Source organism: Barbatula barbatula (assembly GCF_947034865.1).
Source record: "Barbatula barbatula genome assembly, chromosome: 15".
NCBI classification, from domain to species: domain Eukaryota; kingdom Metazoa; phylum Chordata; class Actinopteri; order Cypriniformes; family Nemacheilidae; genus Barbatula; species Barbatula barbatula.
This window is the reverse complement of record NC_136778.1, coordinates 15,450,202-15,462,392: the sequence shown is the minus strand read 5'-3', so window position 1 is coordinate 15,462,392 and position 12,191 is coordinate 15,450,202. Positions and strand designations below refer to the sequence as shown.

General features: G+C 37.3%; 1 protein-coding gene across 1 annotated transcript; it reads left to right on the top strand.

Annotated features, from left to right (window-relative positions):
• Positions 1-397: 397 nt before the first annotated feature.
• On the top strand, positions 398-11,803 carry LOC306904897 (uncharacterized protein). Its single transcript, XM_079475096.1, has 18 exons — positions 398-597; positions 1,391-3,155; positions 4,286-4,459; positions 4,743-5,040; positions 5,163-5,233; positions 5,433-5,458; positions 5,650-5,684; positions 5,786-5,933; positions 6,730-6,889; positions 7,202-7,334; positions 7,442-7,476; positions 8,673-8,748; positions 8,856-8,890; positions 9,246-9,303; positions 9,388-9,477; positions 9,802-9,845; positions 10,162-10,266; positions 10,840-11,803. Coding segments are annotated over exons 1-17 (3,162 nt in total). The 5' UTR covers positions 398-585; the 3' UTR covers positions 10,164-10,266; positions 10,840-11,803.
• The last annotated feature ends 388 nt before the right edge of the window (positions 11,804-12,191 follow it).

Sequence of the window (12,191 nt, the reverse complement as noted above, 5' to 3'; positions counted from 1 at the left end):
GACCCCTTAAGGCCCACCCATTTTATACCATACAGAAGTTGTTTAACTTTATTTATTTTAGCCTCGACCTACACTAACTTGATCAAATAAAAAGAGCTTACGTAGAATTGTACATCTAACTAACTATGTTTGCTCTAAATTTGATAAATTCCTCCTCTGAGTAAAACACATCCTCTCTGAACGTAATCAAAAGAGGTGTGGATTATTTCCTGGAGTGAGACGTAATGAGAGTTGGATTTAGGTTGACAATAGACACTGTGCCTTCATAGATTTATGCGCATCTCGCCTGACTGCATTCTTGTGGAATGAAAGCACTCATTCGCTGCCGTTCAGTGAAGTGACTCGTTTGACGGGACATTCTTTAAATTCGTCATTAGCGCTCATCCAACTTCATTCCAGTCTGAAGGCCAATGGGCGAGATATAAGTCTGTGTGCTATTTATTCTCTAGCAACTGCGACACAACATTCACACATGCTGGATCCTTTTGAATCGGGAAGGAAGAACTCAATGGATTATTAATTATGAGGAGTTGATGAGAAAGAAGTGGATCTTTTTGGAGAACTGCTGTAAGCCTTCAAGGCAGAATGATGGAACAGGTGAGAAACATTTTTTTTTCATTTGTTCATGACACAGTTTCCATTTTTTGCAATGGGGTTTTTAAACTTCAGATGTGAGTTTTGCTAACAGGAGGTTTTTTATAAGCTCATGATACATGAGTATTGTATTTATATAGTAAAATGGTAATTTAAGTAAATTATTGTGTAAAATAATTTGTACCTTGATCGTACTTGTACTTCCACCTCATTACTAAATGAGTTACCCACTCCAAAAATCTTTTTATCTATTTGACACTTTATTAGCTCAAGTTAATATAGATCTAAAATTGTGGATGACATACTTACGCCTTAGCCTATAGATTTATGCCAGCTTTAGTCAATGTTGTTATAGACTGTGAGATTTACTTTTGTTGTTTCGACTATTGAACGCATGGTATTTGGTCAATGACAAGTCATCACCTGGCTTCCAGCTCCACTCCCAGAACACCCAAGTATCAAAATAGACTGAAGCAAGTTAAACTGCCAATAAAGATATTCCATAGATACAAGCATTAAAAGGTTGTATATTTCTTCCTGTGTGATATGATCCAACACAGTTTATGAGTTAAGTTCTGAGATATTACCAATACAGTCCATCATGTAAAGATATTTCTAACTGTATATCCTGCACTTGCTAACTGCACTTCTGGTTAGACCTAAACTACATTTCGTTACACTGTACTTGTATATGTGTAATGACAATAAAGTTGAATCTAATCTAATGTGCATTCTAGAAATGCATAATGCATTTACATATTACTTAAACACTGCTTTCCTATGTTTTACATTTCAGAATGAGTCATTAGACTTTAAGTCCCTGAAGGCCCGGTTTCAGGGTGAAAATAATTTGAATATCCCCACCAAACCTATCATACCACAGAAACCCAAAAGTGTCCCTCCTTTGCCGGGGAAAGTCAGCAACAACCTGATCAGCTCCATTAATAGTGCCGTGAAAAAGGGCACGCTTCACGCTCCACGTGTGGTCTTCAAAGATGATAAAAATCTCAACCACCAGCTCTCTCCAACATGGGGGTCAAAGGGCAATGAGCAACAACCTGCCAGTAATTCAGAACTGCTGGATAACAACCAGAAGAGGGAAGGCGACATTCCCAAAAAGCCTAACAAATATAGCAATCTTCCACGGGTTCTGCCAGTGCCTCCAATAAAAGCTAAAAGCCCTGTGCTGAAAACCAGCACTGTTTTACCAGCCACAGTGTCCACTCCCAAGAAATTTGTATTTAACCCTACTAAAACTAGCAATGACGTTGTAAACCTGACATCATCTACTGAGCATAGTCCACTTTTACCAAGGTCTGTTTCACCAGCCACAGTGTCCACTCCTAAGAAATTTGTATTTAATCCTACAAAAACTGGCAATGACGTTGTAAACCTGACATCATCTGCTGAGCACAGTCCACTTCTACCAAGGTCTGTTTCACCAGCCAGAGTGTCCACACCCAAGACATTCATATTAAACACTATAAATGCTGAAACAGATACTGTGGATAACCCAAAACCAGCTCTTCGTACTTTTGACTATTCACCTCAAAGTCGCCCGGCTCCTGCTAACCCATCTCTAACAGCTACTGCCCCTTATGAGAGTGTACCCATAGTCCCTCAGGCTCTTATGCCTCCTCAGAATTCAGCTGGAGAGCATCCCGTCCCCAGAATTTCTGCCTCAAGTATTCCAGCACCACGCATTCCAACCTCTCCCAGCCTTCAGCCTAAGATTCCTGAGCAAGCCATTCCAAAACCAGCCATTCGTTCTCAAACTATTCGTAAGCCAGCGGTTACTCCGACAGAAACACCTCCTAAACTAAATATAAATTTGCTCAGTTTATCCGAGGTATTTCCTCCACCACAAGAAAGCCCTCCTCTGGAATTCACTGATATTCCTCCTCCAATTCTACCTGATGAGGATTTTCTAGATGAAGTATTTTCTGATCAAGCCATTCCTAGATCAAGAGTCCCTGCGTTTATTAGTCCGACTGTCTCCAGGACATCCTCCCCTGCCCCACCCACTAGTTCAACCATATCTCCAGAGCTTTTGCTGAAGAACTATACATCTCGTCCAGGCTCAGTTACCACTCCCAGCCCCCTTCCAACAGTCCTACCGGATAGTGAAAAAGCCCTTATTGATAAAATCAACAAGGAAAACCAGACCTCATCCAAGTCACCACTTTCATTCTTGGCGAGAGCCGAGGAGATGTCTCCAGTTAAACGGACCGCACCGCTTGACAACCGTGTGTTGAACCTACTAGAAAGAGCAAAGAAGATGTCCAACTCGAGCCAGCTGGCTAGCACACATGAAAATACATCCCCATATAAGATGGATGCACCTACAGTAGCTCTGTATGATACTTTGACCCCTGACATGGCCCAACCTGATCTAAGGCCAACTGAAAAAGCCTTACCACAGATACCCACAGCCATACCCAAGGAAGCCTTGACTGTGCCAGAAACATTGGAATTCCCTCCTGTTGAGTATGCGGATCATGCTCATGTGCCACCCAAATCTTATCTACCTGAAACTCCAGAGGTTAATGGCTATGATCACAGTAAGTAATTGTTCAAGTATCTGTCTAGGCAACAATTGGGGAATGAAAGAAAACATGTTTCCTGATATCTTAAAAATGTATTTGAATCTATAGTTGACATGACGTATCCATATTTACTCTTACAAAAATCCACAACCATTTAGCTGTGTAAAAACTGTGTTTTTTAATTGAGAAAAGGTGGGTGGATTCCATACTTCAGGGAGGGTTGGTATGCAAGAAATGTCTATTTTGTAAGTTTTGTTTGGCAACATGTCTTACATAGTCAGAATGACGAAGAGGCGGGGGAGTATTTTGTCTTAAGGAAATACTTGTTCAAGTTAAACTATTTTGATCTTGTTACTTTGAGAACAGTATGTCATTTTGGATTTACATACAGTATTCCCATCACTAGAGCTACCTGATAGCTGTTGTAAACAGAGCAGCCATTTCTGCTTTCCTTTAGTTTTTAAAACATGGTTGAAGATTTACATTCACATGTCATTTAGCAGACGCTTTTATCCAAAGCGACTTACATTGAATTCAAAGAATTTTGTGTTCTGCTCAAGAAACGAAAAGTCAAACAGGTTTGAAATGACAAGAGTAAATAATGATAACAATTTCATTTTGGGAAACTATTCCTTTAACCTAGATTCAAAATGACATTGAATATAAATTATGTTGCCAGGGTGTATCATTTTAAATGGGGAATATTTCAAATACTTTTTGCAAATGTTGTCACATGATCACACTGTACTTGTTGGAAACACGAAACTTACTTCACTTTCATTCCATATTCCTGTTCTGCCAGCTAGGTCTACTTGACCTTGCTATTATATTTGGTTATATTTAAAAAGTTACAATAATAGTTCACCCAAAAATAAATATTCTGTCATCAATTATTCACCAGTTTCTTATTCAAAACCTCTTAACAGATCAAACATCACTTCCTCCTATTTTATAATTTGAGGTTTTGTGTCCATACAATACTTAAGTCAATAGGCCAATGCTTTTTGTTGAATGAAAGCAAAAAATTATCAAATCATAACTTTGGGTGAACTTTCTCTAAAATGGCTTTATAAATTATAGTTTCAAGACTGTTATGTTGAGAAGTGTGGTGGACCATTCTAGTAAAAATGTTCATGTTGCTGCAGGGAAACTTTCACCAGGGTTTGTGACAGTGGTAAAGCCAGCGACTCCACCGACCCCACCAATCCGGAAGCCTCTGCCGGCCACACCTGTCGTAGAGACCCCACCTGAGAAACGAAAGCCTCCTTCTGAACACTTTCAGATTCCTACCACTCCAACTCAACATCTTGAGTCATATGGTAAGAATCAATCCCCAAATATCAGAAACTATTTACTTCACTTTTAAAGGAACTACACAGTAACGATTTTTGGTTTCCCAAAGGACCATTAAGTCAAAGATTCTTAAGAGACATTTTATAATCCTTTAATAGTCTCAAAACCGTTGTCCAATACAAAAACGAATTATTTGTCAAACAAAATAAAAATGGTTCACCTATCTCATTGCATATATTTTGAGTGTTTCTTAATATATGTCAAATGAAATATTCCAGATAAGCTATTCTTGCTTCTGTTTTTTTTCAGACGAGCAGCCATATGACAACTCCTTTGATGAATCTTCTGAAGATACCGAAGTTTTCGAAACTCCACCTGTTCCGGACTTTAGGCCAGTATCTCCAGTAGTGTCAGGTTTCGGAAGACCAACATCAGTTCATGATAAAGCCTTCCGGGAGATGCTTCCAAACCCCGATTACAGAGACAATGGAGAAGTAGATTTCAGATCTGTGAACTCTAGCACTCCACCGACAGGCACACACGCCTCTTTACTTCAAGATCATGTGCGAAGCTCCCCTGTCAGTCAAGGGTTCTTGTCTCCATCAAGGTAAGCCATAAGGCCCATAATGATTCAGCAAGGACCAAATGGAAAAAAATATTTCCAAATGTTTTTGTCTTGTTTTCGATATTCAGCATTATTGACATTTTGTCATTTTTTCTTGAATACAGTGACAATGTATATGAAGACCTATCAATTGGTAAAATGGCGAAGAACAAGAAACAGAAAGGAGGTCCAAAAAGTAAGAGGAAGAAGTACTTAAGTATGCTGTTGAAAAGTGTGTAGTTTCAGGAAGTCAAACTGTAGTTTTCACACTCTCATCTCATCTCTGATAAACTTTTGACCCACAGACATGATAAACAAGTTTAATTTGATCTAGATTCTCATTTATCTGCAAAATAATTCTTGCCACTGACAGTTTTCTTTTTGTTGTCACTCAGATCCATACGCTGCAGCAGCTACCCCCGTAAGTACTTTTTTTACTTTTATAAGGTTTGTTTATGCTTTAAAAGTTAGTAGAAAATGTCTTATTTTCATGTACGATATGATCAATGTTGAAATTGCAGCTTTTGTACATTATGATCTTTTTGTATATGATCGCCTGTTTAAACACGTTGTCTTTCATTAACTGTCCACTATTCACCCAAACGTTTTCAGGCGGAGGAGACTCCCAAGAAAGGCTTGTTCTCCAGGTTTGTAGCTATTTTCTTCTTACGTTTTTCTTAGGTTCTCGCTATTGATTTAAACTACTGTAGCTGGAGCAGTTCTTTTATAAGTCTCTTTGTATCCACAGAAAAAACTCTGCAAAGGTGGCTGATGAAAAAGAACTAAAGAAGAAGGAGAAACAACGGGAGAAGGAAAAGGAGAAAGAGAAAGAAAGAAAGAGAAAGGAGCAGAAGGAAAAGGAAAAGAAAGATAATGAAACAAAGAAGAAATTTAAGGTAATTTTTAAAAGAATTACGTATGTATTTTGATGTTAGAATATAAAATCGGCGGAAAAGTGTAACAATGGCAAGACATTGCTCACAGGAATTCTACCTAACTATTATACCTGTATAAAAATAGTTTAAACTTGTTTGTACATTTTGTTACGATTTGCTTTAATGCCACTGATGTTAGGATGGGGTGGCGTTAGGGGAGGGGCTTCAATATGGGGCTTCAAGAATCATAAATTTTTATATCATTTACATCTGATCTGACAGAAAAACTACTTTTAATAAGATGGTTATTTGTATAATGTGAATATTCGGGGAAAAATCGAGAAAGAAGCCCCACCCCTAAATCTAACAGAGGTTGCGTTGGCTCAACCAATGGTTTGTCGTGTTATCCGACCCATAACATCGGGAAAGAAAGTACTCATTTTATCTTTAAAGTGTTTAACATTATTTAGTTTCATTTAGCAATAAAGACGATTCAGAAGAAGAACAGCATTACTGAGAAAGCTAATAATCTGTAAGAGACACTGAAGGTTTTGCATCGATAATTTGGCAAGATTACTGCTTATGAAGCACCCACAATCCATTCTGTTACTTATTACAATCCACATCCCACTCCTTCAGCAAATCAAAAACTGCAATTACCATGACTAAAGCTGTGCTTTCCAATCAATCGGCAAATGAGCCGTACTTTTCAATTTCTCGCTAACAGTAAAAGTCCTGTTTTTAATGCATGCGGCAAGGTCAGCTAAGTGATGCGCACATTCATTTAACTGTCTGCGTGTGTTGCTTTCTGATGTAGATCACGGGACAGGAGGAACCCATTTATCACGTTAAAGCGATGGAAGACTTTAAGGGCCGCAAAAATGACCTGCCGGTAAAAGTTGGAGAAACTTTTAGCATTATTCGTACCACCAGCTGCCCTAAAGGGAAATGGCTTGCCAAGGACAGCAGCAACAGATGTAAGCTAACCACAACAAATCACAACAATCTACGCTCACACATACATTAATTCTCGGCTACCGTAAGTCACGAATGATTAGCGTTACTGTTAAATTATAATTACAGATGAATAGGCAAAGAAAACAAACATTGCTGTATGAATTTTCCTTGATAAGGCCATAATGCCTGAATAGATCTGCCGCTAACCAAGGACTTAAATTAGTCCTTGAGCTCTGGCTTATCTGTTGCACTGTGCATGTAAGAGCTTATCTCATTTTTCAGATGGTTGGACTGGAATGTGGAGTGGCAATGTGCTGTGTGTTTTTTTTCAGACGGTTATGTCCCAGTAAAGAACATGGATTTGAACATCGATGGAATTAAGGAGCTGGGGAAGAAAACAACAGCGACCAACAGACCCATTGGCAATGGTGTCAGGGATGGGGAACACACCAGTACAGGCAGCAGGTAGCCATGGAAACGTCTACAGGCGGAATGTCATAGTAATACTGTAATATTACGTGCCGTGTGTAACGCAGTTAACCCATTCTTTTTCTGTCCGCATGTGTGTTTAGAAACCCGGATCATTACGCCACGAACAATGAAAGCTGTAAGAACCTTTTTTTACTCACTTGGGATAGCAGTGGGGTTCATTTGTATCATGAGGTGCAATAGAATTATATTAAACCCAGGTCCGGTACTAGGCTGGTTGGGCAGATATATAATAATAGTTCATTGCATGCATAATATTTATATTTTTTCTGTGATTAAATTGACAGATCATTTTTTTGAAAACTACGTATTTCATTTTTTTTAATACTTTTTATTGTCAGATTATTTTTTTTGCGGGGAGGCCCGAGAAAATTGTCCTCCCATAGACCCGGCCTTGTGTAAACCCCCTACAAATACTATAGTGTTATCAAGTTCTTTTGGACCTCGGAATACCATGTTAAAACCATCGTAGGGCAATTCATAACTATTTTATCTATGCCTATTTCATTTTTGTGAATTCATCGTATGAATTCCCATTCATACATTTAAGTCAAATCTGTCTCACTCCAGTGATGGTTAGGTGTAAGGGTGAGGTTACGGGTGGAGTTCCATTGTTTCTTTTTTAATCATATGTTTTACAATTCACATTGTACAAATTCCTATGAAACCACCATAGTTGGTTGAAACATCATAAAGCAACAAAGTCAAAGTTGCCATCTGACATCATACAGTGCCATCCGTTGTGCTCCCAATACACCGACATTGACAATAATCATTATATTAATAATTGTGATTATTGATGTAGTGTTTATGATTCACATAGTAATAGCATAAATACTTCAGCACCAGTATCTGCTTGACTCTTCAAAATTGCGGAAGGCACCTATTGAACATTTTGCCTTAAGAGCCACAATGGCTACAAACTATTTATGTATCCCAATACATTTTGAGTGTGATTAATCGGTCACACATAATAATAAGAGAAAACACAACATAATTCATATGATACGTAATTTTGATTCATTTAGATACCGCAGTAATGTTATTATCATGAATTATTTTGGCTATAATAATCGTGTAGTGGAAATAGGATGCTCTTAACAGTCCTTATATGTGCTGTAATGCAATAACACAACACATTATTTGCCATACACAAATATATTTATTATTCATTTTAAATGCTATTCATACAGTGTACAGCTATGCAGTCTCATCAGATGTTGGACTGCGAAGCCTTCCACTTTTTACATCACATACTGTATTTAAACCGTGATTTAATGTAGTCATTTCATATTCCTGTGTTTATTTTCTCAGTCTCAGATAACAGCGAGGAATGGACAGGAGATGATGATGACCCCACGTACAGCTCACTCAATAAAGGGGCAGACATGTAAGTATCGCCTCCAATCTTTGTGTGCGTTTGGCCTTTTGCAACTTGGCAAATAAGCATGACGGTTCGGCTCGTGTTTTTACAAGTCATGTATGTTAATGTTTCAGAGGCACGAAACAGACACCAGCCACACCAATGAGAGGTGAGTCATGATTCAGGATGAGACACGATCGAAACATTTTCACAGGGAGAGCCACGACAGATATAAAAACACTGAACTACGTTCAACATTCACCTGCTCATAGCTTTTTTTACAATATTGCTTTTTATACGGAAATTTATAATTCAATTTTCTCTACATTTTGCTAATTTTTACTCACCCTCACATTATTCCAAATCCATATGAAATGTTTTTTCCCGTGTAGCAAAATGACCTGAATAAAGAAAGTAACATAATGACAAAATTATACCATTATTTTGTGAACTGCCTTTTTAATCCTTAATAATTTGACTCATGTTGAAATGCATTGAATAATGTATGTATTCGCTTGTCTAAGTGAGTGTACCAGGTCCCGTCGACCAAATACAGACGGATGGAAATTACACAAACGTGCAGTAAGAGTCACTCTAAACTGTCTAACATAAAATGTTTCCCCCCAAAAAACAAGGGAATGAATACGTGTGTGTTGTGCATTGCAGCGCAAAACATGAAGCCCTTCAGAAACTATCCACATTCTTCACACAACCCATGACGCCCTTTCAGCCTCCGCCGATAAGCAAAGCACCAATGTAGGACATTACTGTCAACGTTTTCCTATTCTGTGTTTGACTTCACATGTTCAAGTTGCGCTATGAGATTTTAAGACTTCCATCATTCTGTAAACAAAAAGAAAATGCAGCAGATGTACATACAGTAGATGTACGTACTCACTCAGATGTCATATCTTTTATTTTTTAAATCCATATCTTGTAAAGACTTTATTTCTATTTACTGATCACATGTAAAACTAATGTCACAAATGTTGATAAGAGAGTCCAAAGCGTTCATAGTGCAGCTTGAAGGTTATCGGACTGCAAATAATCATGTTTTCTTTTTTCACAATGGGTTTTTAGTCCACCAAAAATGGAAATGCCTAAAGCAGGTATGTTTTGCATCTGTCGTCTTTTCATTTTATAAAGAATTTCATTTACCCACACTCACTTTTGTTTTCTTTTTCTTTACCCCACTTTTGGTTTCGTCTGTTTGCACACAAAGACTATCCTGGCTCCTTGTAAGTATTCACAACGAATAATTATTTCCATGCATATGTGGAAGTTCTCACACGTGATTCATGAGTTGACTTTCCTCTGCTGTAGCATGTGATCGGACTGGTTTTTCATGAATATCTGAGATGGTTCTCTGAAAGCCTGTCTCATTCCCTTTGGCCTTGATAACTTAGTATCTGTTATTATGTTTTAATCATTTCTTTCCAGAAATCAAGAGGACGAAGATATAGACATCCCTGTCTTCCATGTACTTCCTCCTCCAGATCTGTATGCTGACATCATCACTGGCGATTCTGTTCCAATTTACAGCAAGTACGTATGAGATGAATTAACCCAACGTAAACATCGTCATTTCGATGAATCAATAAATCTAAAGAAAAATTTGATCTATAGATTATTTTCTGATATTTTTAGACAATTTACCAATAAATACCAATATGATAACTTCTTCCATTTATTATACATACAGTTAATATTCAATAATCTAAAAAAATGACACTTTGACTGTCATTCATAGTAGATTCGTACGGATAAGGTACACCGGAATTGATCAGTGTAACAGGATTTAATCTCTTTAAAAAATACTTTTATTTTGTTGTTACTGTTTTATTTCAAGTTGTGTCTGAGCTTTTAGCCATCGCTATGTACACAATCTTGTTAAAAAACAAATACACATAACTATTCAATAATAATCATCATAATAAAAGAGTTAAAAAAACTGCAGTTGGGTTGTTTTAAATATGTAATACTAAATTTAATAAAATAATAATAATAAATACAGCTTAATAACACTATAAAATATAATAAAAACATGTTTTTTTGGAGTGTAATGTAACAAAGTTTGCACTGGTCATACTAACATTGTACCATGTTTTTCTATTCTAGGTCCATCAAAACCAAAATATAATGCAACACGTCCCTTGTGAGCTGTGTGGTTCGATAAAACCACGGGAAATGACCATCTCACTTGCTAAAATGACGTGTCAAAACGATGTTTGTGACTGTTTGTAAATCTGTAAATGTATCTAAGCGAGCTAGTGGCTACAGGCAAGATCTGTTTCCTCATGTTGTTCATTCTATGTAAAAAGCGCTCGGTGTGGTAATACGAGATCTTGTTTTTTTCATACTGCACCTACAGTAAGTATTATTTAATCTGCTTTTTTTTTACATTCGGCTACATATCCTGGATCTGTTCCTTGTGTGCTGTACATAATCGGTCCTGGGACAGATATTAAGCAGTTAATGTCTGTGCTGAAAGTCATATCTGAACACATGAAATACATAAACAATTGAATGTTTAAGATCGTATGCCCGTTAAAGCAAATTATGGCTTGTTAAACCAAAGTGCTTTGGGAAGGTTTTGAGACAATATAGCCACGTAGACTCATTGTACACACATACAGATGCAATTCCTTACAGATTTAGGATTGCAACTTTAAGGTCTATAATACCATAGTCTTTGTTTTTATGAGATTACTTGGTATTATATCTTCGGCTTTGCAGACAATTCTTTGTGTTAAAGTATTCCCAGTCTTGGAATTAGGGAAACACATTAGGGAAATACGTTCATGCTTGTAGTCTTTGTGTTTTGCATTTGTATATGTATTTCTATTGTATGTAAAGTCATACTAAAATACCACAGCTTCTTTTGCATTTTTCAAAAGACTTTTGCAAGTTTTGCGGTCACTTCTAGTTGCACCTTCTGTTGCTCCAAAGTGCCAATGTCAATGCATATCACTAAAAATGTTGAAATAATTAGGCAAACTAGAAAATGCATATATATATATATACTATCTTTATTTCCCCTTTATTTTTTACCAATAAAAATTAAAGTGCAAATCAGAACAACAACACCATGCAGTGCGTAACTTTGTAAAAACACAAGCCTCACACTGAAAGGAAGTGACACGTACACAGTATAACAGCGATATGTAGACAAACAGTGACAGACAGAGGTCATTTCTCCCAGTGGAGCTCAAAAAACTGGCAGAAAACAGATTGTTCACTGCCAGGAAGCTGTTCACATTTATATAACACTACACTGGAGAAAGAGAGAGACAGGGCAAAACACTAAACATGAGCTGAAGCAGGGACAAACACATTAAAGCCCCCAATAAACTTGTAGGGGTCATAAACGCTCTTGACCAAAGATGAACACTTTACAACAAAACAGAACTTCAACCATAAAGCTAACATAAACTAAAGTGACATGTGGACCACCTGGCCCCTAAATGACA

Excerpts from the sequence above, each read along its gene's own strand:
- LOC306904897 (XM_079475096.1), top strand. Across the intron at positions 4,460-4,742 it reads TCAACATCTTGAGTCATATG|ACGAGCAGCCATATGACAAC; the intron begins GTAAGAATCAAT and ends GTTTTTTTTCAG. Across the intron at positions 6,890-7,201 it reads CAAGGACAGCAGCAACAGAT|ACGGTTATGTCCCAGTAAAG; the intron begins GTAAGCTAACCA and ends GTTTTTTTTCAG.